Source organism: Pogoniulus pusillus, chromosome 29 (assembly GCF_015220805.1).
Source record: "Pogoniulus pusillus isolate bPogPus1 chromosome 29, bPogPus1.pri, whole genome shotgun sequence".
In the NCBI taxonomy this organism is placed as follows: Eukaryota; Metazoa; Chordata; class Aves; order Piciformes; family Lybiidae; genus Pogoniulus; species Pogoniulus pusillus.
The window spans coordinates 7,395,968-7,421,971 of record NC_087292.1 but is presented as its reverse complement, the minus strand read 5'-3'; the positions used below and the strand labels follow the sequence as shown (position 1 = coordinate 7,421,971).

Genomic DNA, 26,004 nt, shown 5'->3' with positions numbered 1-26,004 from the left:
CTGTGAGGGCTGTACTGTCCAATGCACTACTATCCTGAACTTCTGTATTTGCCTCCAAGTTCACTAGTCAAAGACTGAATGTTGCTTCCAGTTACAGAGACTGCAGAGGTCCAACGTGAATAAAGGGAGCTAAGCATAAGCTACATTAATCAGTCTATTTCCTAAACCAGAAAAGATCAAGGACAGTACAAACAATAGGATATAGCCATTTTTCCTCCCTCTAACTCCTTTTCCTGTTAGAAGCTATTGCACATAGTTACTACTTTCACCAAAACGAAAGATGTTGCTTGAGCCATGGGTTATAACAGAAGTTTACCTGCTCCTGGCCATGCTTCCTGAGGGCCAGCCCTTCATCTCAGGGGACTGGTACATCGTTGCAGTTTGAGGATGCTGCATCATAGGATTCTGGGAAGGTGCAATTCTTGATGACATCATTGGGTTGGGAGGGCTTGATACTCTGCTAAATGTGGGGTCAGGTTGTTGGCTTATTCCTTAAAAGACAAAGGACAGACAAAATACTTCAGTTACCATCACCTGGTACTGTTAGTTTATCTTACACTGAGAAGAAGGGGAAAGAAAAGGCATCCTTTTTGTAGCAGTATTTCCCATGTTTCAGAATGACAGGTATTTAGGTGGTTTGGATTAACAGTAAATGAAGAAGGGGAAAAGAAAACCAGACAGAAAAACAAAGCCATGTTAGTACTAGTACCATAATTAGGTGGATAGGGGAATTGCTGTGGAGGAACTTGAGCCATTGGAGGGCCTGTCAAAGCACTATCCATGGTTCCTGAGGCAGTCACATTTGGTGGTGGACTGAAGGCCTGAGGTTGCTGTTGCTGCTGCATCATCATTGCCATCCTCTGTTGTCTAAAATGATGACTTATTAGCTCCCTGTTACGCTGAGCCACCATTTGAGCATTAAGAAAACCTTGCTGCTATCCCCCAAAGAAAAGAAAAATCATGTTAGAAAACACTTTTACAAATGAAATCATGGTCAATCAAAACCACCTACAACTCTTAACTGTAAGTTCCAGCATATCCATCACCAGAACAGAAAGTCATGAAAACACACAGCCAGTGCAAAAATCATCCCAATGTAAGACAAAGGTTTTCATTAAGGTCTCATTAGTGCTAAATAAATAAATTAATAGATTGACTACCCTATTCTATGTGGAAAAGACTATTAGCAAACTGTTGACAGCATGATCTACTGAACAAATTTTCTTTATGAATACATTAAAGTACTTACCTGTGATCCCACCTGTGGCTGCATAACTGGTCTCATCACTGAGCTATTGCCACTGACTGCATTCTCCATTTTCATTTCAAGCGTTTGGCGTGTCTGATTCATAAACTTGGGGTAAAACAAAACAGCTTTAGTACTATTAGCTTGAAAATAGCAGTACTGGGCAAAGTAATGGCAATTCATCCAAAATAAACATTCTTTATGGACCTCCCGAATCCATAAAGTGCAATGGTTAATTTTTGCCTTCTTTGATGTAGTACCTGAAGTATGAAACTCTCCAGGGTGAGAGGCAGCTCACATACGGAAAGAAAAAACCCTGCAAAACCCCCAGTTAGCAGCACTAACTGGCTTTACTTTCTTCCTCCCTTGAAGTTAGCACTTTAAGAATAAATACATAGCAGCCTCTCTATTTGTTCCAAATTGTGTGTTGGGCAGAAGGATATAACCACTGGCTTTGCTGAAAAGAATAATATTCTGTCTCCATCCCTCTCCATCACAAACCCTCAAAGCAATACCGATTGAACTAGTGCCTCAGAGCAGTCAGGAGAGAACAAAGCACTCCCTAAGGATTAGACATTGCCCTTCATGTTGCACAGCACCACCTCACCTCTCCGAGTTTGATGTGTGTATTGGATTTGGTATCGGGACTGCATTTTCACAGGGTGGGGGATTTAGCACTGAAATCATGCAGCAATCTTTAAAGCAGTGCGTTCAATGCATTATTAAAAGCTATAGCTGTATCTACTCTCTCACCTTTTAAGAAAATACCTACAGTGGCATCAAATCAATAAATGGAAAACCAAAGCTGTATTTCAATAAGCTAAAATGATTAGTTAGAAAAGTGGGGAAAAAAAAGTAGCAGCATTTAATTTATGAGAGAAATGCAGCTGCCCATTTAATGGTGCCAGCGAGGCTCAGAAAAAATACTCAGTCTTTAAATGGATCAAGAGATCATCCAGAGCTACAAGAGTAATAGTTTAAGTAGCAATAACGTTGTGTGCTGCAGGAACCAATCCAATCTGTAGCTAAGGAGGCTGATGAAGGAGAAACACTTGTCTTAATAAAAGCTCTTTCACTCCCACAGCCATCAGGCACTCAGTGTGACAGGTACTGTCAACGTGAAAGATCCACCTTTTCCATCACCTGCTGCAATGTCAGGTCCCACGTTCCTCAGGCAGCACCTTATCCCACTCCCAAACACCAAGAGCGCGAAGGCAGGAGCCCAGGCTCACCTGCTGCCCCTGGAGCCGCTGCTGGAGCTGCATGCGGAGCTGCTTTGGCGTGTTGGTGCGAGGCCTCATCACGTTTGCTCTCGGATGCATACTTTGAAGTGGAAAATTGCTCTGTTGGCTCAACTGATTCATCACTGAATTGAAGGATGGCTGTTGTCCCTGGATATTACTAAAACCACCTGGCATTGCTGCCCCTTGCCCTTGATAGGGCTGACCATAGAGCGGCGCCTTCTGATCAATCATGACTGAAGATTCCTGAGCTTGAAATGAATCTTGCTTGGGCTCCAAAGCTTGTCCCTTGAACAGATATAAAAGTGTTTTCACTGGCAGTGTATTCTTTGGTGTATGGATTACTCAAGAAACAATAAAGCTAAAGCAGCATACAACCACCAGTAGTTCCTTGTCCATAGCATAGACAGATAACTCTTAGTTTTGCCTTTGACAAATTAAATAGGAAGTTATGAATACTTAAAAAAAGAAAACCAAAGCCTCACTTTTGCTGCACACTGCTTGCACAGGCAAGCCCTTGTGCACTTTTAGACTGCTATTTGTACAAGTGACAGTAGTATTTTGTGGCATTTAGCAAGTTCCAAAATATTCCTGGTTTGCTAGCCATGCAAATTCAAGGTGAACTGGCAGATACAGAAGCATCCTACTCACACATTGCTGCCAGTCAAATATTTCACAACCCAAGCTCAGCTGACAACAATTTACTAAAGAAACATAACACAATTTTCTGCTTATTGGATTACAAAGATTTACACCCAAAATAAGCCCTCTGTGTAGCAAGGCATAATACAATAAACTTAGATAAGAAGACACCATTTTATGTTTTCATCATGCACGAGAAAACTAATCAATACTGAGCTTCTCCCATGAAAATCGCCACTTAAGTGTAGATGCTTCCAAAGGCAGACTAAGGAAAGTGAAGTCAAGGAAGTGAGGAGACAGAAGAAATGAGGAGGCCCCCTTCACTTTCCTGTCAAGTAACAGAGCAATAAAGGGGTTTGGAAAATAAAGAGCCAAAATCTCTTACTTGGTTTACAAGGTCAGGAATTCCTAATGCTCTGTCAATTTCTTCCAGACTTGTGACATCTGTATTACTCAGCAGTGTGTGCAGCTGATCCAAAAGTGCCCTTTCATCATTTTGGCCTTCCATACTTGGTGCTGGACATAAGAGGTCATCCAAGGAGTTTCTGACTAATTGTCTAGAAATACAACAACATTTTGACCATTAGGGAGGGTAAAGGCATTTACACCATTTCTATGTAGTATTTTAGCTTGATGGTGATTAATTACTGTAATTACCTAGAAGACTGAAGTAAGAATTAAGAACTTCAAGTCCAAATTTAGGTCCCAATATGTCCAATCAACTGCCATGTATCCTTGAACAACAAATTCTGTTTTCTCTTGGCTTCTGCACGTGCTACAGAGAAATTAATTGAGATTTTCACATCTCTTTTCTCTGACTGACTGATTTTGTGGGCACTGCCTTTTGTGGAACTAGGTTATAAGACACCCACCCAGTCTCACAGCAGCAGCAGAAGTGGAAATAATCAGATTGAGTCCAATCTCGTACTCCCACCATATAAGATACATTAAGTTTTTCCAGGTCTTAAAATTCTTCTGACAAACAGTGAACAACTGAATTACACTTCTCTTAAACCCTTGCCCAGTTCTACCTGGTTTGTGAACCCCGTGATGCTTGCTCCATGGACAGCATGTTGTCAGGCCAGGATCCTGGCTGGTTAGATGGACCTGGCTGTCCATATGGATTCCCTCCCATGCCAATGTTGATCTCATTTGGCCCTGCAAGGTAAAACATTTGTGTGTTTTTAAAAGCAAAAAAGGTGTGATCCTGCTCTCCAGTGTTCACACAAGGCACCTTCACAAGCTTTCCATTGGCACGTTTTTAAGCATACACAAACTCCCACTCAAGGTCACTTCAGAACTATAAAAGAGCACAGATTTAAATGACAGTGATCTAAAGCTGAGTCTCTATTTCTAATCCTTAAACCCCAAAAACCAGGAATTTGACAGATACAGTAACTTTACATTCAAAAAAAGATGCTTTTTCTGGCCAGTGAAGTCTGAGTACTAACAACTATACATTGCAATAGCAACACAAACAACATTTGGCATTTTAAAGTCCAAAAAAGGTGAAAATCAAAAGAAACAGAAGGTACATAACATTTTACTCTTTGGGAGTACAGCCTTCCTTCTACCTATTCAGAGAGATACAGCACTACACAGGAGAGTCTATGCCATGCCACTATTTCCCACTCTTTGTTGGCATTGCCTAACCATAATGAGTTCTTGAAAGATAAACAGCACTTCTGACTTGACTGCACAAATGTCTTCCCAATTCAGCCTTATATCCACATGTCACATGACAGAAAGTAGTCTAAGACAACTGCTAACAGCCCTGGAAAACTTCCATGATCAAAAAGGAATGCTACAGCCTATTTTGGCCCTTTCTGGTCATACATGGACATCCATGGACTCCATGCACACCAGACAAATCAAGGTTAGCCAACAGCTTAAATTAAGAGAGAACAGGAAAAGACCACAGGCTTTAGGGATTTTCATATTTTCAACATGCATTTTGTTTCCTTCCACGTGCACACAAATACTTATAAGAGAACCTGTATTTGCAATATGGTTTTATATGGAATTTGGATACTCCATGCAAGAAGAACTTTGAAATACTTAAGAGCTTTAAAACATCCTTGTTGTCACCAACTTTCTAACACCTACATCAAGCACAATCAATTAAGTTAACCAGAATGCTGGACTCTTCCAATACAATGACAGATGGCATTTCATTCCTGGAATTTAGCAGAAAGTACTGCACTAAAGTACATGGAAATTTTGCCTCCCAGGTCTTAAGACTTGGCCTGAATTACCTATGTATGAAAGACACAGGTACCACCAGAGGGAAACAAAGAACAATCAAGAATTCATCAAATCTTCCAGAACAGTAACAGCTTTTACCTTACAAAGGCTTTGGATACAAAGCTGCTGTTCTACCAAGCTCAAAGAGGTTCCAATGGTGAATGCTTACAAAGAAGCTAGCGAGATGGTGCTGAGCAGAAGCAGCAGCAAAGAACTTACTCATGTGAACCATTTGCTGTTGCAGCATTGGTCGTGTCCCAGGCAGGCTATTGGAGCGAACAGGCAGCCCAGGCATAGAGCCACCTACAGTGGGTCTGGGAAGGGATGTGCTGAACTCTGGTCCTGGTCTCAGTAATGAAGAGGAATTTGTCTGTTCCATCCTGTTCACCTTTGAGTTTGAGAGACCCCAGTCTGCTGACTGATGCTGATTCATTGCTACATTTCTGTTGGGAGCACTTGCTGTAGTAAAAAGCAGAAAAGCCAACACATTACACATACTGTGTTCACAACTATTTTTAGGGAGTTTTGTTTTACCAACAAGAACACCTGTTTTACCAACAAGTTCACTGAACTACCACAAGAGCATCTAAAGCTTAACATGCCAAGTGCCAATCATCAAACAACTACATTAATCTAAAGATATTTAAAAAGGTTAATGCCATCACAACCTGTTCTTGCTGCTTAAATCAAAACCCACATTAAAGTCAAAACTACAAATAGTAATGTAACTACTAAACAAAAGCACTGGCAAAAATACTCAGCTAATAAACAGTTACCTTCTTATTATTTTAGCTAGAGGTAATAATTAAGAAGCATTTCTATGCTGATGGCAGATTTAACATACTTTAGCATGAAGGTTTCTTTCTCACCAAAATCCATATTATCATCTTGCAACCTTTTTTTACATAAAAGCTTTTTCCTTTAAAGTGAAATATATCTGTACACAATCAACAAACCCAGATTTGCTCCAAAATTTTCCTGGGTTTCCATCATCCTTGGACTTCCACCCATCAAGTTTTGCTTCTGTAACATGGAGAAGGTGTTGACGTTCCTCGCTGGAGCACTTGAGCCCATGGGGCTGTCTAAAGACATGGCTCTGTTGAAAGGTGGGCGAGTAGCCTGCATGGACTGGGGACTCCTCATACCTGCTGAAGAATTAAAAGATGCAGGAAACTGCATTTTAAATGGAAAGGACCAACAACAACTTAAAGAAGTCTGATCTATTTATGGGCACACACACTTCACCTTAAACAAGCTAGGAAGATTTATTTTGCTTATATTCTCATTTTGAGTACACAGTTAAGACCTTTCACAGGAAAAGCCAAATACAGTTCCCTCTGGCCCTAGACATAAAAAAGTTTGTTTTCATGTAAGTTCTGTAGTGACCCACACCTTTAAGATTGTGACAAAGAGCAGTGTTACAGACTCTCTGTGAGAGGGCTACCCAGTCTTTGGGTGCTGTGACATGGAGACAGGAACAGGTCAAATGGTTCTGGGTGGAACAGGTTGAATCCAGATGCAGTGTGCTCCTGAGTATGCTGTCCTCTCTGAACTGATTAACCCAGAAATTGCTGCACTCCACAGCCAGCAGTGTCAGTAGCTTCATCTGTTCTTGTACCTGCTTTTGCATTTATCATTGTCTATGTTTCACCTCCTTAGGTTACCTAAGCAATCTAATGCCCTCTATAACCAGGAGAGAATCATAAAATCGACCAGGTTGAAAGAGATCTCCAAAATCATCCAGTCCAACCTATCACCCAGCCCAATCAACTAGACCACGGCACTAAGTGCCTCATCCAGGCTTTTCTTCACCACCTCCAGGGATGGCAACTCCACCACCTCCCTGGGCAGCCCATTCCAATGCCACTCTCTCTGGGAAGAACTAACATTATGGAAGAACCAACATTATAGAAGGAAGTGACAATACAATGGTACTGGTCTGTTAACAAGGGTATCCCTCCTGCTCAGCTTCCTGCTAAGGAAGGGCATTACTTTCAATGTCAAGGACCAGTACTGATTAGAAGTTGCAGGCCACAGGTAAGTGGGAAATCAAAAGCTTACCACCAAACCCATAGTCATTTGTAAGGAACAAAAATTCTCACTTTTAGTTGACAAGCCAAAAAACATTTTCCCTGATGTCTCTGAGAAATCATTAGACAAAGCCAGAAGAAACCATAAATTAAGGAACTGGAGTTAACTTTCTTCATTGTGCATACAGTAGATGAGTGCTGCCAGTGTACATAATATGAGAGCTTAATTGCATACTTTGCATTTGCCCTTGAAGATATAGAAGATCAAAAAAGCATTCCCTGAGGATTTGAGGATGCATTATGTTTACATCAAGTAAGGAAAAAAATCCTAAATTTAACCCCATATTAGATATTAGATGCAATTCCTTACCCAATAAGGCATTGCCTTGAAACAATGCTTGCTTTCCTCCAAGGTTATTTCCATTTGCAGACATAGCAGTACTGTAGAACTCTGAACTAGTCAGATCACCTAGAATTGCATCCAAATTATCCAAGTCACCACTCATCTGAAACAGACACAGTAAAATACCAAGGTTATTCACCATCATATGGCAATCCTCCAGCTTTTATTTAGCTCCTTGCTAATCTTGAAAGATGTAAATTGGAGATATATGTTTTAGTTCACTGACAGTACTTGAGCTATCTCTCCATTTCCAATGAATTTCAGATACCATTTAGCTATGTTTTCTTAGAGCTTTTTGCCTGGCTCATTTTGGGCATCAGAAGAAACTGGAAGGACAAATAAATAAACAAACAAAAAAAGCACCTCTGAATTTAAACTACAGTCACTACAAATGACAAAGGTAAAAATACTAACGAGAGCAAACAGCATGAAGAATGAGTACTATTTACACAGCATGCTCTCAGAAACGGTTACACATGCATGCTGATCAAGACTTCTGTACCTGGCCATCCACTGCAACAAGAGCACCCTGGTGTGTTCAGTACCACCAAGTTTTTGTTATACTGTACCTCCTCTGCTGGTTCTGCTTTTATTTTCATTGCTTTTTCATGACTGGAAGTAGGAATTGTGGAACTAGTGCACTGCCCCATTTTAGTATCCACATTTTCTACTTTAGGCTTCAGCTCTTTGGAAAGTGGGTCCTTAACATCATCTTTATCTAGCAGGTATCTTAGTAAAGCATTGTTTTCCTTCTTCTTTGGACTCAGTTGTTCCTGTTTGACAATCCCTTCTCCACAGGGGGCTGGATTACTAGCATCGTGGTAAGTGTCTTTGCCAGTAGCTTCGGCTGTGATCTTGGCTACCTCTGCAGGAGAATTGCCATTCTGCAACAGTTTATGTAGGATCCTGTGCTTCTCTTGCAGGAGTGACCCGTGCATGTTTGAGGAGGAGGAGGATACCCCTGCAGACGTTGAGGAGGAAACTCCTGAAGGACTGGTAACACTGGTAGAAGATTCTTTACAATTTGAGTCTAAAGGCGAGTTTGATGCTGTAGAATGTCCTCTTTCATCTGAGGAGCATGTGAGCAGCTGAAGAAGTTTTTTATGCCCTTTGCTTTCAGATGGTCCTCTCTGATTTTCAGATGCCTCTAGATTTCCTTCTTTACTATCTTTTTCACTAAGGAGATCCCTGCTGTTTGACTGACAGATGGAACTTTCCACTTGATTTTGTTCACAATACAACCCAGAAGGGCTTTTGGAGTCCTGTGTACTCGTTTTACTCTGCTGAGCCATGCTCATGTTTGGTGAATTATCCAATTTTGGACCTGGTGAAGAAAGTGTTGATAAAAGGGAAGTTCCAACTCCCTCACTAATAGCTTGAAGAGCACTAAGAGAACTGCTAGAGAAAGTGTTGTTGCTGGTGTTGCTGGCAGATCCCATTGGAGAGTGCATACCTGTAACACGACAGAGATCAAAATAAGACTGCAGTACTGTCTGGGTCTTCTTTTCCTTTGGACTATGTACAGTTGCCACATCAATTTCATTCCATTTAGCATGAAATTAGGTGTACTACATTTGACAGATACAAGGTCACACATAACTGTTAAACAGGATGAAAGATGGAACTGACATTAAAGTGAGGCAAGATCACCAAGCAAAGATGAAATACCTGCGACTGGAGAAAACTGGTGCGAATTCATTTTTGGACTCCCTCGATTCCTAGGAGATATCATCAGATTCTGTTGGTTGGAAGGTAAACCAGGACTGCCATGTGGTGGGCTACTTATATTTAAGCCGTAACTGTTGTTCTGATAAGCAGAGGACTGCATTCCAGGGCCAGAGTTCACTGGCCCCATATTACCAGGGCCTCCATACCGAGTGCTGGTGAGCTGCCCCGCTGCACTGGGATCTCCCATGCCATAGTTCCTGTTCTGCATCGCCATGCCTTGACCAGGTGACATGTTCATAAGACCACCAATAGAACTCGTGTTTCCAGCCACAGGTGTTCTGATGTTTTGCCCAACTGAGTTAGGATTTGGCCGATACCCATTTTGCTCTCTGCAAGTTCAACAACATCCCCAGAACCCCCAAGAAAACAAATTAAAGCCTAATTTGGAATGAAGCACTACAAAAACAATAACATTATTAAATAACTTTCCAAATATTTTCTCAAAGGAGCAGTTCTACAAAAGCAGAACTAAGGCACTCATGTATTCATTACAGAAGTGCCTAGTCCTTTAGGTGATTTGAGTACATACAGTGTCACCCCTTCAAACAGCTTTCATCAGCAGTCATTAGTCAGATTAGCAGTTTAGACACCTTCCTTGCTTTACTCCCTCCCTGAGTCAATGCATGACACCATTCTACTGTGCACACTAATGATGGCGTGAACAATCTCAGCTACTCATTTTTCAGCATCTGGAGGCTCTTTAATGGCAGAAGCAGACAGATTCCCTCCAGAGTGGCAATTCAATTATTCTTACAATTAACCAGAACAGGTCACAGGAAGTGCTACTTAAGCTACATTTAACTTTGAGTCATCAATGATGCATCTGAGGGGGTTTTGCTTTCGTTTCAATTGGTCTGCAGTTAAAAAGAGTAAGATGAAGCATGTAGCTGAGCACTTCTATTTTCAGTGTTTCACCATTGTAAACGTTAACCCAAAAGAATCAGGAATACATAATACAGGCCCCATGTGTGTACTGAGGAAAAGCCTCTGTTTTGGCTGTGACTGCACTTCCTTCACACAGTTAAGCTGGGAGTGTCACCATTGGGTTGACACATGTATTTGTATGCTGTGCAACTCTGCTTCCCAAGGTATTCCCCCTCCACTTGAGTTTCAATCAGATAAAATCTTTCTGTGCACTATTTTTGTCTGGCATCTTCAAGGTCAGATATCTTTTTGAAAGGTATGGCACTTAGAAGGCAAAGAGATAGCCACATAAACACAAGGAAAATCTTTCACTGTGAGTGTGACAGAGCACTGGAACAGGCTGCCTAGAGAAGTTGTGAAGTCTCCTCCTTAGAGACATTCAAAACCTGGATGCCTTCCTGCGTGACCTGCCCTAGGTGAACCTGCTCTGGCAGGGCAGTTGGCCTAAATGATCATAGAATCAGCCAGGTTGTAAGAGACCTCCAAGATCATCCAGTCCAACCCAGAACCCAGCCCTGTCCAATCAACGAGACCATGGCACTAAGTGCCTCATCCAGGCTTTTGAACACCTCCAGGGACGGTGACTCCACCTGGGCAGCCCGTTCCACATCTCCCTGGGCAGCCCACTCCAATGTCAATCACTCTCCCTGTGAAGAGCTTCCTCCTAACATCCAGCCTATACCTCCCCCAGCACAAGCTGAGATTGTGTCCCCTTGTTCTGTTGCTGGTTGCCTGGAAGAAGAGACCAACCCCCACCTGGCTACAACCTCCCTTCAGGTAGTTGTAGACAGCAATGAGGTCTGCCCTGAGCCTCCTCTTCTGCAGGCTAAACACCTGCAGCTCCCTCAGCCTTTCCTCACAGGGCTGTGTTCCAGGCCCTTCTCTGCACACATTCCAGCACCTCAACATCTCTCTTGAATTGAGGAGACCAGAACTGGACACAGCACTCAAGGTGTGGCCTGACCAGTGTCAAGCACAGGAGAAGAAGAACCACCCTTGTCCTACTGGCCACACTGTTCCTGAGCCAGGCCAGGATGCCATTGGCTCTCTTGGCCACCTGGGCACACTGCTGCCTCATGTTCAGCTACTCTCTACCAGCACTCCCAGATCCCTTTCTTCCTGGCTGCTCTTAGCCACTCTGTCCCCAGCTCGTAGTGCTGCTTGGGGTTGTTGTGGCCAAAGTGCAGAACCCTGCACTTGGCCTTGTTCAGTCTCATCCCACTGGCCTCTGCCCACCTATCCAGGTCCCTCTGCAGGGCTCTCCTACCCTCCCACAGATCAACACCTGCTCCTAGCTTGGCGCCATCTGTAAACTTACTGATAACAGACCCAAATCCCCTCATCCACATCATCAACAAAGATATCAAAATCCCTTCCAAGCCCTAGCATTCTGTGGTTCTGTGATCACAGATTTCACCTTTGAAGGAAGTGTGTAGAGACAAATCCGTGGCGGTCATTAGTCACAGGATTCCGAAACAGTTTGCTCTTTGTTTGCGCTGTCACTATGGTACCGTCCGCTAGGGAAAACCGATAGAGTGGCGTTTCAGCGTGACCTTGAGTGTAAGCTGCAAAACACACACACACACAGGCAGTTCATGTTTTTTAAAGAACTAAAATCATTCACTTGTACTCTGCAGATGTTTAACACAACACCTTTCCTTTGCTGGAGATGTTATTTTGTTTTAAAAGACATATCCAAGACATATTCGGAGCAAGAAAATATTCCACATTTTCTCCTATATGAATGGAGGGAAGATAAAACCCAAACAAGGTTATTTTGTTTCTGCAGTATATTGTGCACACCAGGCACAGCTGGCAAAGTCCTACATTTGTTCACAGACTTCCAAGGGTAGAGGTTAGGAGGTTTCCATGGCTTCTTTTTGGGAAGAATCATCACTTAAATATTAATGGCACTAAAATACACAGGTAATTAACATAGAAGTGAAACTTAAAAATGCCTCATCTGTAGCTTCCAAGTTGAGGTTTCATTGGGACAAGCAGTAGTAGACCATTCAAACAGATTTTTACCTTCATGATAGTGGCGTTTGTTTGACCATGACTGTCCATCATTATGGCATAAGAACCTCTGGATACACCGACGAATTATATCTTCAAAGCCAGGTCTCATGGAAGACCTCAGGGAGTTTGTGTCAATGTTGACCAGTTTGCCTGTAACAGGAATGATAACACAGAAGTTAAACTTCTTGTAACTATGTCAATGCTTTTTGTATAGTACATTTCAGAAGCTTCCAGTATCACCATTTTAACTGTTCTGCTCAACACTGAATTTTGAGTATGCAGAAGCTACATTTATGAATTATCTGCCATGTGGGAACACGATGCTGCTTATTAGATAAATGAGCATTCAAAGGAATTAATAACACTGAGAGGAAATTAAGCACCCATGAGCTAATGCCAGAGCTTTACAGCACAGTAACTTAAGTCTCTGGTTACAGGAACCCAAACAATGCACATACAGTAATACTTCCAAGATACTAACCAACTACCTCCAAAAATGAGCATCATGAACTCATGAAATGGCATCTAAAAAAGCCCCATATAAGCATTTCAATATAAACAGTATAAAGCACTTCAAACATTAGCTCCAGTGCTGTATGAAAACACTTGCATTCTAAAGGACTCTCATTAGCTTCAGTTATGATTTAAAGTATTTCTTATGTGTAAAAGAAAGCACAATGACAACCATTTGAAATGATGCCAGGTTAAAAAGCAAGTAAGGCTTTATACCAAGCTGCCAAACAACAGCCTACTTGTATGGAAAGAAAACGTGTTCCACGTTGACAGGATACCCCACTGCCAACAGCAGAACATTGCAAAACCCAGCTGGGAATTCCCAGTCTGAATTCTGCTAGTCACTACAGATACACATATTTACATACTTGATGTATTTAAAATGAGAACACTGAGACAAACAAACAAAAAAAAAAAGATACCTTCATCTTGGGTACATTTCTCACCTGAAAGATCATGTCTTGTAATAAAGCTCTCAGGATTTGCTGGAAATACTCTTTCTGCAGTTGTCATACGACGTGCCACACAAATCATACAGGACTGCAAATCTGTATTTGGGGAGGAAGATAAAATTACCTCCTTTCATTTCACTCCTGGTTTATTTCATTAAAACATCTAATAAAACAGCTGAAGCATCTTTCTTTGTTAAAATGGATACCAGAAAATACCAAATAAAAGGCTTTTTTTGCATTTTGTCCCTACTTACTTTCCAATGGGTGGCAGAAGCTGCAGACTTCCTCAGATAAATACCAAAAAGCTTTACTCATATTTCTTTTGTGCAAAAAATAATTCCATGACATTTCCTACCTTCCCCTTCTTCCATCATAGCTCTTGGCTGAGATAAAGCAAAACACTGCATTGTTTCATATCTTTGACGTATATCCTGGTGGCTGCCCACATCTTCCAAAAGCTCGTGAGAGGTTTTCACCATCATCCGGCAATTGAATGTATGACTCTTCTGCCTCGGTGTTTCATTGCTCCAAGAAACTCCATTAACTTAAAAGAACACAGGAAGAATTTATAAAACAAATTCTGATAAGTCAAATTCTTCTTAATTTAAATACTTTGCTCCTAGATTAGGGGGATTAAAGAACATTTTAAGGTCCATTCTCAATACAGCATCAGTTTTACAGCATGGTATAAAACAGCGGTATTAAGAATCAAGTGGAAAAAACCTCTTTCCCTTATTTTCAGCCACTTGAAGGAAAGCTGATAAAGTCATTCATGTATTTAAAAACCAAGCAGTTCCCTTAGCTAACCTCGAGTCTTTAAGGAACATGTTCCTGTAGCATCCTTGCTTTCCATAACAGGTAAACAAACAGCAAGGGCCAAAGCAGCATGTGAATGGCCAGCGCCTTTGCTTTAGTACAAACAGAGCAACAGTGTTCAATATCAGCATCTTTTTGTAGTCACATGTGATTCCTGTAAGTAATTTGGTTTTAAACAAGTTGCCTTTTCTCCTCTGGCTGTTTTCAGATAGGTTGTTAACAGTGTGGTAGTTACTTAAAGATCAACCCTTATTACCTGAAGATTTAGGTAAGTTTTTAAGGAAGTCCTTCCGGTCCTCTTCATGCAAGATACCGTAGACACTTGTATTAACCAGATCCTCTTGTTTGTATTGCAGATACTGTGTGACATTCTCTGACACAAATACTATGTTCCCATCTCGATTGACAACAAACAGGAAACCGTCCAATGCCTAAATATTAACATGACAACACAGCATGTAAGACGTCAACTGGAGAGGGACTTTGCCTAAGGGTGTCTAGCAATAAGACAAGGGGGGATGGTTTTAAGCTGAGGGAGAGTAGGTTTAGACTGTATCTTAGGAAGAAGTTCTTCAGTATGAGGGAGGTGAGACTCTGGAACATGCTGCCTGGGGGGCTGTGGATGCATCCCCTCTGCGGGTGTGTTCAAGGCCAGGCTGGATGAGGCCTTGATCAGCAGAACGTAGTTGGAAGGCCTCCCTGCCCATGGCAGGGAAGCTGGAGTAGGCGATCCCTAAGGTCCCTTCCAACCTAAGCTATTCTCTGATTCTCATTCTGACAATAATTTAATTTAAAAGCTATGTGGGTGACAAATGTCAAGTTACAATACATGCATTTCTTGGCAAGGGTAGAGCTGAAGTTTTAAATATTTCTCTAAGGAAAACTCTTGTCTGGTAAGGACTGATTTCAGTATTAAAAATTAATCTGTTCATTTGTTATTCCATTGAGCTCTTTCACAGTGATAACCAGCCTTCTTGTTTCATTCTCGCTTTCTTTGAACACAAGATAATGAATTTGTAACATTATTTCAATAGCTGTCAAACTGAACAAGCAGAAACTCAGTGGAAACAAATAGTAAGACAAGAACAGGATGATATTTCCACCAGCAAGTGATAAAGAAGAGGGTCTACCCATATCTTAAAGTCCTATATTTTCTGAAGTGAAATAAATCAGTAGTTATGTAAAACAATTCCATTTCAAAAGTGCCTTTCAATGGACTTGGAAATACTGGGTTGGTTTTCCAGGCATGAAGAAACAGTATCTGCTATTTACATTCCTTACCATTAAGTTATTTTACTTGATGACATTTGTTCTAAGTGCTTCACTATTTAGCATCACAAACCCATATACACAGCACAAACCTCCAGTCTTACACAAAACCCTCACCCATTTAGTTTAATGTCTACCACACAAAAATGTTCCTTGTATTACTAATTACTGCCTCAGCAGTAATTTGCTAATGACTGCTGGAGAAAGTAAAGCATGATAATGAGAAAAAGTCAAATGTTGTTCTTCTCTTGCCTTCTACAGTGAATTTCAGAGAGATAAAAAGAACATACTAGATTTCATTCCTGACCCTTTCAAGCATCGTTTGGCACACTTCTCACATATATTTACTACTAACAGGGATTGCTTTATTGCAATATTTTCACCTGCCAGATTTGTTTCCACAGAGATTTACTAGGGCCTAATTTGTACTTGCCTGCAATAACAGGGGTCCCAATGAATCCTTATCAATAACTCCTTGGCCCGTAGAAGAAACATCAGCTTTCTGGACGTCATCGTCATTAGAAACTGCTTTGCCTGAAAACCCAAAAGATACATTTCAGTGAAGTGACACTGCCCATGAAGGCCACATTCCAGCAGTACAAAGGAGATTCTAGGAAGCATCTGAATAAAGGTTAAAAAAAAGGCATGAATGAGAGGGGAGCTCTCATATATTATTAGTTGCTTACAACTAGAAAAAACAAGTCACTGCTACACAATGCCAAGCTCTTTGCTTACTTGACCTCACAGTGAAAAGTTGACAAAATCAACTTCTTTCATGAACAATATTTCTTCTGCTGCTTTTAGGCTCATGTCTGATGAATATCTCCTGAATCTTTCAATGGCCATCATGATACCTCTCTTCCCCTTGTGTTTTTATTTTGATCATCTCATTGGCATGGGTCAAAGCCTTCAGATGCCATCACCTTTGTTCTACAAAAAGGCTTTGGCTCATGTTAACCTATGCCTGTGTCTATGCATACATATCTACATGCATTTAAGAAAAATCATATTTTAGGAAAAAAAATATTGTAAATTAACTGATTGCAAGAAAGGTGGAATGGGAATCCATGGCAGGCAGCAGAATTACAGAAAACAGACAGAAAACTTTGTTCCATGGTACTTGCTGGCTGCCTAAGCAGATCACAAGAGGAGTAGAAGATGATCACATACCTCTATAATGAAACAGAGTTGTTACTATACAATACACTACACTGTGCTAGAAAAACCTTAAAAGCAGACATTTTTAGAATTATTTTAACATATCTTTTAAAAGTGTAGCAACTCACCACAAAAACATCAAGCACAGCTGATTTTTTAGTACCTTACTGCCCAAAGGAAATAGGCACACTTTGCAGGCTAGAGTCACTGAGGGGTGGAGGTAAGCTGGTGTTAAAAACAGAACAAAACCAACCACACACCCACTTTAAAAGCCCTGAATCCCAGTTAAAAAAAAAAAAAAAGTGATGAAAAATATTTGCTTACTTTTAAATGGAAAATTATCTAAGGTATGTTAATAGTTTGGTCCAAATCCAAGTTTGAAGGCTTTCTCAATTACATGCAATTAGGAAAACCACTACTCCATTTCTCAAGGAACTGCTGGGTTGGAAAAGGAATTAGAGGAAAATTCAACTATTTATTTTGGCTTAGCAGGGAACTGTACCTTGCTCTTTTATCTGTCGAATCTGTCTCACGGTTTCTTTCAAAATAGCACACTTGTCTGGTTTGACATTGAAATTGTCAATGTCACTCAGATTAGCAGATATCAGCTCAGCCAGCTCTTCAATGTATTTGCTTTCCTGCTCACGCCGACGCTTCTCACCACTGCAGGTCAGACTAGAAACCAAAAAACATCATTTCAATTACTTCCCATACCACCAGATTCAAAAGCTGTGCTCACTCTGGGAACTTTAATGTACTTCATGTAACACCTACCTATATATTCAAGTTTAAGTGAGGTAGTAGTTAATTCTTCCAGCAAACAAATCTGAAGGGCCTGTGCTTTGTTACGCTGTTGTTTAGTTGGGGGGGTTGTGTGTTTTGTTTAGTGCTTTGGTTTATGGTTTGTTGGGTTTAATTAGGGTTTTTTTAATTAATGAATTTTAATTACAAACTTATCTCAAGAGGATATGAGGAAGTTAGCCATCCAAAAATCCTCCTGTGAATTAGTCCAGTCAAATTCAAGGAAAATAGCAACTGCCTGTTACAAAACTGTAATCTTCATGCAGAAAGTACATTTGAACCTTAAAAGGGACTTTAAATTTGGGTTATAATTTATTAGACAAATGAAATATAATTTTAACATTCCATGAAATCCCCTTGGTTTGCTTGTAATAAGATGACTGTATAAGGTGATACCTCAGAAACCTCTAGGCATCAGAATGAAAACTCTATCTCAGCATCCAAAAAATCAGCAGAGCCAAATGCTGCTGGATAAAATCTCCCCCTGAAATTCCTTTTCATACATAGATCTCTCTGCTGAGTGAAGACATTGTCTACAGCCTAAATCAACAGAAAGAAGAATCATACACAGCATATGCCAAGGACTCAGGAGAAAGAAGGGTCAAGAATGGGCACAGGGAGGGAAACAAGATTTAAAAAAGAATTCTTTGAGAAGAAATCAAGTTAAAGAATTAATAAAGCATGCATGGACCAATACTGGAGAAATACATGATAAAACAGGGGTTTGAAAGGTAAAGAAAGCTGATGAAGGGTGACAAACCGACAAACAGAATTCTTGGATGAAGAGACAGACACTAGAGAAAGGGAAAGAAACTGGAATTGAGGAGAGTCACAAAGATACATTGGAATACAATGGGAGAACCTGAGGTTCTCATACACAATCTGTTGCACAATGCAGGTAATTAGCACAGGACAGCAAGAGCATGCATAGGAGCACACACAATGTCTGCTGCTTTGGTGAATCTGGAAACTAATTTAATAAAGGTCAATACCCTGTGTGAACAGGAACATGACAGGATAACACAGAACACTTAGCATGATAGAAAACAATGAGGTGGGACAGAAAACAGAGTCCCTTGGATAATCTCTGACAGAGTTAAGTGGGGGGGGGGGGGGGGCAGGAAGACAGCATAGAATGCAAAAGGTGGAGGTGAACTTGCAAAGTAGTAGTTTGGAGAAATGGAAATAAGGAAAAAAAGATGAAATCTACTGCAGTATTCTGTGCTGACTATAGCCACCTGAAATGAGGTCTGTCCAATCAGTTACCAGATAGAAGATGCTGCCTTTCAAATTTCTGTGAAGCAAGAAGTTTTTCCCCTTTGCCCTTGCAATCACAGCCTCAGTGATTTCTTCTATGCTCACTCTATTAAGATTTCCACAAGAGCCTAATTGCATTCATCAGCTTTGGCACATCTGCACGTAACAGTAAAGCTGTGCATCTTCAGAACAGAAGCTGGCCTAGGGAATTTTTCAACTGAAGAAAATTATTTAGAACTTACCCTAAATTGCAATGAAATCTTGAAAAATCTTTTTTTAAACTGAATTTAAAAAGCCAGAAAGGTCTCTATAAACCTACCTTGCACCTGGTGTATCACAGGGCAACGCCTTGCGCTTCCTTGACTCATTGGTCAAGCTATCCAAGGAATTTTCTCCTAGTCCACTCATCTTTACCATGCATCAGCAACTAAAAGCAATAAAATAAGAACTGTGAATGCACCTCTCAAACTAATAATTTGAACTGCAGAGAACCTGTCCCATGACAAGACACATCTGAGCACTTAGTTCAGCATTATTTTATCCTTTTTACAGAAATATCCATATAAAATACAAATTTACTACAGACTAGTTGAGATTGCAGCTGTTTACCCCATAGAGCAACAACAGTAACTGGGTTTAAATGTTTAGCCAAGACACTTTCACTTGTTAGCTGAAGAGAAATTCTTCTGTAACATTTAACCTTGGTACTAACAAACTTTTCAGGGGAAAAAAAAGAGGGTTCTTTAAGGATCTTGACAAATAAAATTCACCATTATTACTGTTTTAGAAAGTACTGGCTTGAGGTGACTGAATCCCTAGGAGCTGATAACTCACACAAGCACAAGGACATGATAGAAGTGCTTTCATCTACATTAGGTTTATGTTAAGGTATGAGAGGCTGGCGGCCAACAGGCTCAAAGCAGCTCTGCAGAACAAGATCTGGGTACCCTGGTGAACAAGAAGTTTGTTAAACACAAGTCAGCTGTGCACCCTTGCAGCAAAGGAAACTGCTTAGAAAGGCATCTACTCTGCTAAGGGCCTCTTGGACAAGACAGTGAAAGCAAAAGGGGAAATGTGTGTATTACTTCTGATGATTGGATTTTTGCTTACTGGCATTTTGTGGCAAACAAAAATAATACTGCTATCTATAGATTCTGTCTAAAGTCTAAACTGAAAGGGCAAAGCCACACGAGAACATCTTTGCATGAAGCAGCATGGGGGTTGTTTGCAATAGCTGATAGTGTTATTGCAGGATGTTAGCTATGGGTGGAGCATTGAAAAGGACATTCTTCAGCAGTACAAACCTTCGGAAGCTCAACGGGACACAGGACTGCTGGCTGCACTGAGGAGCAGACACTGGATTTCTCTGGCACATGTACAAAGCTCAGAAGGAAAACAGCATCTCTTTAAAGCAAGAGTTCTCTGTGCAGCTAAGCAAGTGTTACAATGCTTAACAGTTGTTTGTGTAACCAATCTTCATACTAACTAACAGACATTAAGAAGAAAAAGAATACACCTTGTACAGAATCACAGAATTAACCAGGATGAAAAAAGCCCTCTAGCATCATCGAGTCCAACCTATCACCCAACACCTTCTAACTGACTAAACCATAACACTAAGTGCCTCATCCAGCCTCCTTTTAAATACCTCCAGGGATGGTGACTCCACCACCTCCCCGGGCAGCCCATTTCAAGGGACAATCACTCATTCTATGAAGAATTCCTTCCTAATGTGCAGCCTAATCCTGCCCTGGTGCAGTTTGAGACTATGTCCTCTTGTTCTGTCACAGAGTGCCGGGGAGAAGAGACCAGCCCCTGCCTGGCTACAACCTCCTTTCAGGCACTTGTAGCACATCACAATCAAATTAAAAACGACGGTAAAACAATCCTGCCTTTGAAGTAAATCATTAGAAAATATATCTAATCCTGTGGCTATGGCCATGGACTGCAGAGATAAGAAACTGGGTTTACATTTCAATACTTGACACAAAACCAGGACGAACAAGGCAAAACTCAGTATACAGAGAGATGGAAGCGCCAAGCCTGAAGACTTCTATTCATTCCTCTATTCCTCCAGGGCAAAACTCTCTGAAATCCAATCGCAGTGGCGCACCTTAAGTGACATTCAGGGATAACATAGTGTTACGCCACTAGATGACAGTGCAGCACTGAAGAACTGCGGGAAGAACATCTTCAATCAAGTAGCTGAATGAAAAATGACCCAGCTGAACAAGTGGGCAGCGCCAAAAGCAGGTTATGGAAGCAGGCTGCGATCACGCAAAACGCAGCTGATTGTCTGAAGCTGACAATCAACAGAGCAGATGACTCATGAGGTCTTATGCCCCAGGATGCCACGGCGAAGGCTGAATCCCCAGAGTGGCTCCGCAGGTGATAGACTGGAGAATTTGTGCTTCCCGCACTCCCAGCTGCGCTCCCAGGCAGGGTGCGGAGCTGCAGAGTTAAGAGCTACTGCGGAAAGAGAGAGGAAGGGCTTAAAACACAAGACTTAAGGATAGCTCAGGAAGGGTGTGGGCACAGCAAGTATGCCAGAAGCCAAGAGTAAATTCTATTTAAGAGGAGGAAAGATTTAAAACACATTACAGAGTTGAACATTTCAGCTAAGACCAGACATTTCACCAGAAAGTAGTTTTGTGGGTAACAGGATTGCATTAAACGATTTAGAATGGAACTGTCATTTCTGATTGAACACCTGCCTGTACTGACAGAAAACTCCTAAATTATTAAACAGAAAACCAAAATTATTATTATTATTCCATTTTGTCTCCAAAAAAATTATACCTGTCCAAGCTTATAACCTTTCTTCTATTTAAGAGAAGTTTTCAGTGCCTAAATATAGACGTTTGGACAATGGAGATGAAATTAAAGTAGTTGATGTAGGTGGTTGCCCTACTGTTACACCCAAGGAAGCTTTATTCAGGCCTGAAGCTGCAGAGTTCCTGCACATGAATTTCCTTTCCCTAGGAGTATCATTACAAGCTGGGAACACATGTACTGCCTAGAACAACTCTGAAACTGTTTAGCTAAGGAAATTACAGAAGCTGCTTCCCAATATAGATGGATTTACAGTACAAATTCTTAATAGTTAAACTAATTTCCCTTCTACAGGAAATATTCACAAAAGAAACTATTATTCAGTGGGTTAATAATGGAGGAAATCACCAGTTAAAAAGTACCAGGTGTTATATTTATTCACTGAGCTCAATTCATTGAATTTAAGAGGACCTACAAGAAGGCTGGAGAGAAACTGTTTACAAAGGCCTGGAGTGATAGGATGAGGGATAACGATTTTAGAGAAGAGTAGATTTAGATTGGATGTTAGGAACAAGTTCTTTACCGTGAGGGTGATGAACACTAGAACAGGTTACCCAGGGAAGTAGTTGAGATATCCAAGGTTAGGACCAAAGAATCTTTGAGTAACATGATTTAGTGGAGGATGACCCTGCTTATGGCAAGGGAGTTGGACTAGATGACCTTTGGAGGTCCCTTCCAACCCAGCCCATCCTATGATATGTACCTACATTTTCTAACATGCTAAAAGTCTTTTTCAAAAAGAAATCTAGTTTGGGGAAGTTAATCATTATTTCAAAAGACAACTCCAAAATGAAGCTTTCAAAACACTGGGTTAGAAAAACTCCTCTGCTGGTTATACTGCACAACATCACCTGTGTAAGGGAAGCATTTAAAAAACACAGGCATTATTTGTGTAACTAAAACAGATCTAAAAACTAGTTTAATCTGACTCAGTGACCAGCTCAGTTACTACATAATGGAAATACAGACACAGCAGCAACCACATGCATAGTTCTACTATTTTAACTCAAAGTTTCAAGCACAAGCTCAAAAGGCAGATGCAAACCTCCTGCACAGAAGGATAACTAACACTGAGACTTGAGGTATCAAACACATACTCTTATGACATTTGTAGTGAAATCTGTATGTAAGCATTTGATAAAACATAAGAAGCTACAGCAGAGTGATTACACATAAGGATGAAGAAATGCTGACTATAAATTCTCTCCAGTGATACACAGATAAGAGTTTTTTCTACAATTTATCTATCTCTAGTTATATGATTGAAAAATAAATTCTTGGGATTGCCAAATTCCAAAGCCAGGTAGTGAATGAATGATGAATCCCATGTAAATAATACTTACATGTCTGCTACTCTGATGTCATCAGCACCAGCAACTAATTTCAATTTCTGAATTAAACCACCTGTGTTACTCCACTGGATTGGAATACTTTGTCATTTTATTGTGAACATTTGATGAAATGTAAGCATTTAATGCCACACTCCATTTAGCCATGAAAAACAGACAACACAATGTTATATTTTGTTCTCCTAGAATCATAGAATCATCAAGATTGGAAAAGACCTCCAAAATCATCCAGTCCAACCTATCACCCAGCCTTATTCAGTCAACTAGACCATGGCACTAAGTGCCTCATCCAGCCTTTTCTTGAGCACCTCCAGGGACAGTGACTTTGTAAAATCAAAGGCCTAGCTCTTGCCAAATAATTTGGAAGGTACACATTTGTACAAACTAATGTGAAAGCTGAATGCAAGTAAATAGGGTCACAGCCCTACAAAGCTTATAGTTGAAATAAATTTCAGGAAAACTGAAATTACATAAGAAATTGTTCAAAGTCTTCAGAGCAAGATATTGTTTAATGTCATCAGCTGTATGCTCCTAATCCCACCAGTGGAGCAGAAACAAAGATGCAACAATCAGAGAAGAAGTTCCAACTTCTGTGACTAGTTGCAAATATTAAATACTAATGTCTGCATTACTCTATCTCATCATATATAATCCTAGGGTTTCTATTTTTCTCTCATTTATCCAGAAAGAGGAAACAAGAAAGGAAAAAAATAAACAAAGACTTTTTTTGCTCATCACTAAGTGCATTTCTCCTTATTAATAAGGTACATATCTATATATCCTTTGCAATATACTATACACTTCTTGTATGTCAGCTCTATTCATTTCTCAGTGAAAACCATAAAGGGACTGTTAAAAAGGTAGTGGCTTTTGCACATGACAAGTAAAACAACTTCTAATAATTATTATTTTATTAATAAAATGTTAATTAATAATAATATTAATCCATCCATTGCAAGAATAGATATTCAGTCTTCCAAATGAAAAAAGAACATCCCAGAATTTACAGGAATCAGCAGCATTTAGAACTACCATTTCCTGACCTGCTGGGGCTTCAATATTTTGACAAGCTAAACAAATGAAAACCTCACACCCAAACAAACAAACAAACATAAAACAAAACAACAAATAATGCCTTCTAAAACTTTGTCCTGGGCTGCCAAGAGAAAGATGCACATCAACAATATGGCATGTTTGAAAGCAGGAAAAGGCTTTAGAAACTTTCCTAGAGAGCATTCAAATGCAAAGGCCACCAAGAAGTACTAAGCACAGCAAGCTGATAGTTTTGAGCTTGATAAGATTGTTTCTTTCCCAGTCTTACTTGTCTTAGCCTCATACAAATTGGAAAGCCATTAATTCAACAGCATCCATTTGACTGCCTTTTGCTAGTTTATCTTTTCAATGCACTGTTTTCCTTCTCCAACTCCAGCATTATTCTCCCATGCCCATAGCTGCAGAGGACAGAACTACTCACCCAGCAGCATCCAGAAACTGGGAAGGTTTTGTCTTAAAGGCCCCAAAATACAGTTAGATACTTCAGACTTAGAGGGTTTATTTCTTTAACTGAAATAGTTCAGTACCCACACGAAAATACCGAAGCCCATAAAGCACAACTTATGATACTAATTAAAAACAGATCCAAGCTATTTTGAAATCAGATTTGCATAAAGTTTTTAATATTTCTTTGGTCCTGTGAAACAACTTTTTCCTACACTAAATATGCTATCTTGCACACTTAGAACCTCTTCTGTCTGAGCTGTTTCTTGTTTGAAAAATTCACCAGGGAAAATGCATAAATTGGCAATTAGCATTCTCCAGAATAAGCCAATTATAAAGAATTAAATCAAACCAGTCCTTTTAATGAATCATGACAATAGCCTGGAAATTTTTTAATTGTATATAATGGTTAAACATTAAACATAATCCTCCCTTCTAAAAACAAAGGCATAAGTCATACATGGGGTGTTTTTTTAAGATGCAAACAGTAATCAACTGGTTCATACCAAGAAAAACCTCAACTATTTAAATTTTATGTGATAGAAATAAAACTAGAGGGCATTCTATTGAGCAACTCCAAATTTTTATTTCCCTCAAACATACATATATTAAAAGTACAATATCCTTCTGGTAAAACTTCTGATTCAAAAATCTTATTGAAACTGTGCAAAGATTCCTTAGTTCTCAGACTGACCACAGAGACAACTGATGTTTCCATTTACATCAACAGGAATCCACAAGAAAACAAACTTAGAAACCTCACTTTCAGGCAGTAGTGAAATAAGGGGGGGGGGTGTTTCTCTTTTTTCTCCTCCTGTCTTCTTCTCTCTTCCCTTTTTCCTCTTTAAGAGCATGCTTCTTATATACTTACATACACAATTTCTGCCTTGTAGCTTTAAAAATGGTAAGGGAATAGAACTATTTGAGTACATAGAGTCCAAATATTAAATCAATCACTTACTTGTCCTTAGCAAACACTCAAGCACAGCATATTTTTCAGAAGACCTTCAGAATCATAAGTCATTTTAAGTTACATCCTGAAAAACAAGAGACCATACATTTAAAAAAAAAATGCTTCTCCTTTTTTTTCCCCCCACCGAATATTATTCATCTTATCAAAAAGTAAACACTCAGTATTGAGATATTTTTTTATGTTAAATGGGTTTAAAACTTTCTAATTACTGCAAACAACTTTCATTTCTGCCACATGCTAAAATTCTAAATCAACACAAACATCATCTGGTAAGCTAGGTTTCCTTTCACATCAGAACTCAACATTTATTTTAGAGGGGTTTATGGTTTTGTGGCTTGTTTTGTTGTTGGGTTTTGGTTGGTTTTGTTTTGTTGGGTTCTGTTCTGTTTACTTTACACATTGGAAGAAATAATGAAATTGTTGTAGATATTTGATCTTACTATAAAATGCTGCAGCCTCCAATTAATTACTTTATGGAGCAATGACTGGCAAACAAAAGCTAAGTCCATAGCCACTTTGTCTGCCTGCACACACTGCTTGGTACATCACTGCTATACAAGAATAGGGAACTGTTATCAGAGCTATGAACATTCTGGTTTCTGTGACTCTG

At 40.0% G+C, this 26,004-nt stretch overlaps 1 protein-coding gene across 1 annotated transcript in view; it reads right to left on the bottom strand.

The window, feature by feature from the left end:
* The window catches only part of NCOA3 (nuclear receptor coactivator 3), an 81,608-nt gene that overhangs the window by 4,515 nt on the left and 51,089 nt on the right, over positions 1-26,004 (bottom strand). Inside the window, exons 3-22 of the mRNA XM_064167573.1 lie at positions 25,383-25,458; positions 19,063-19,170; positions 17,188-17,360; positions 15,961-16,061; positions 14,515-14,689; positions 13,798-13,986; positions 13,437-13,538; positions 12,487-12,627; positions 11,876-12,023; positions 9,475-9,863; positions 8,376-9,259; positions 7,774-7,909; positions 6,330-6,521; positions 5,593-5,832; positions 4,161-4,287; positions 3,515-3,686; positions 2,479-2,775; positions 1,250-1,354; positions 710-935; positions 317-491 (exon numbers count right to left, since the gene is read on the bottom strand). Coding sequence (XP_064023643.1) covers positions 317-491; positions 710-935; positions 1,250-1,354; positions 2,479-2,775; positions 3,515-3,686; positions 4,161-4,287; positions 5,593-5,832; positions 6,330-6,521; positions 7,774-7,909; positions 8,376-9,259; positions 9,475-9,863; positions 11,876-12,023; positions 12,487-12,627; positions 13,437-13,538; positions 13,798-13,986; positions 14,515-14,689; positions 15,961-16,061; positions 17,188-17,360; positions 19,063-19,160 — 4,070 coding nt within the window. The 5' untranslated portion in view covers positions 19,161-19,170; positions 25,383-25,458. The remainder of the gene's footprint in view (positions 1-316; positions 492-709; positions 936-1,249; positions 1,355-2,478; positions 2,776-3,514; positions 3,687-4,160; positions 4,288-5,592; positions 5,833-6,329; positions 6,522-7,773; positions 7,910-8,375; positions 9,260-9,474; positions 9,864-11,875; positions 12,024-12,486; positions 12,628-13,436; positions 13,539-13,797; positions 13,987-14,514; positions 14,690-15,960; positions 16,062-17,187; positions 17,361-19,062; positions 19,171-25,382; positions 25,459-26,004) is intronic.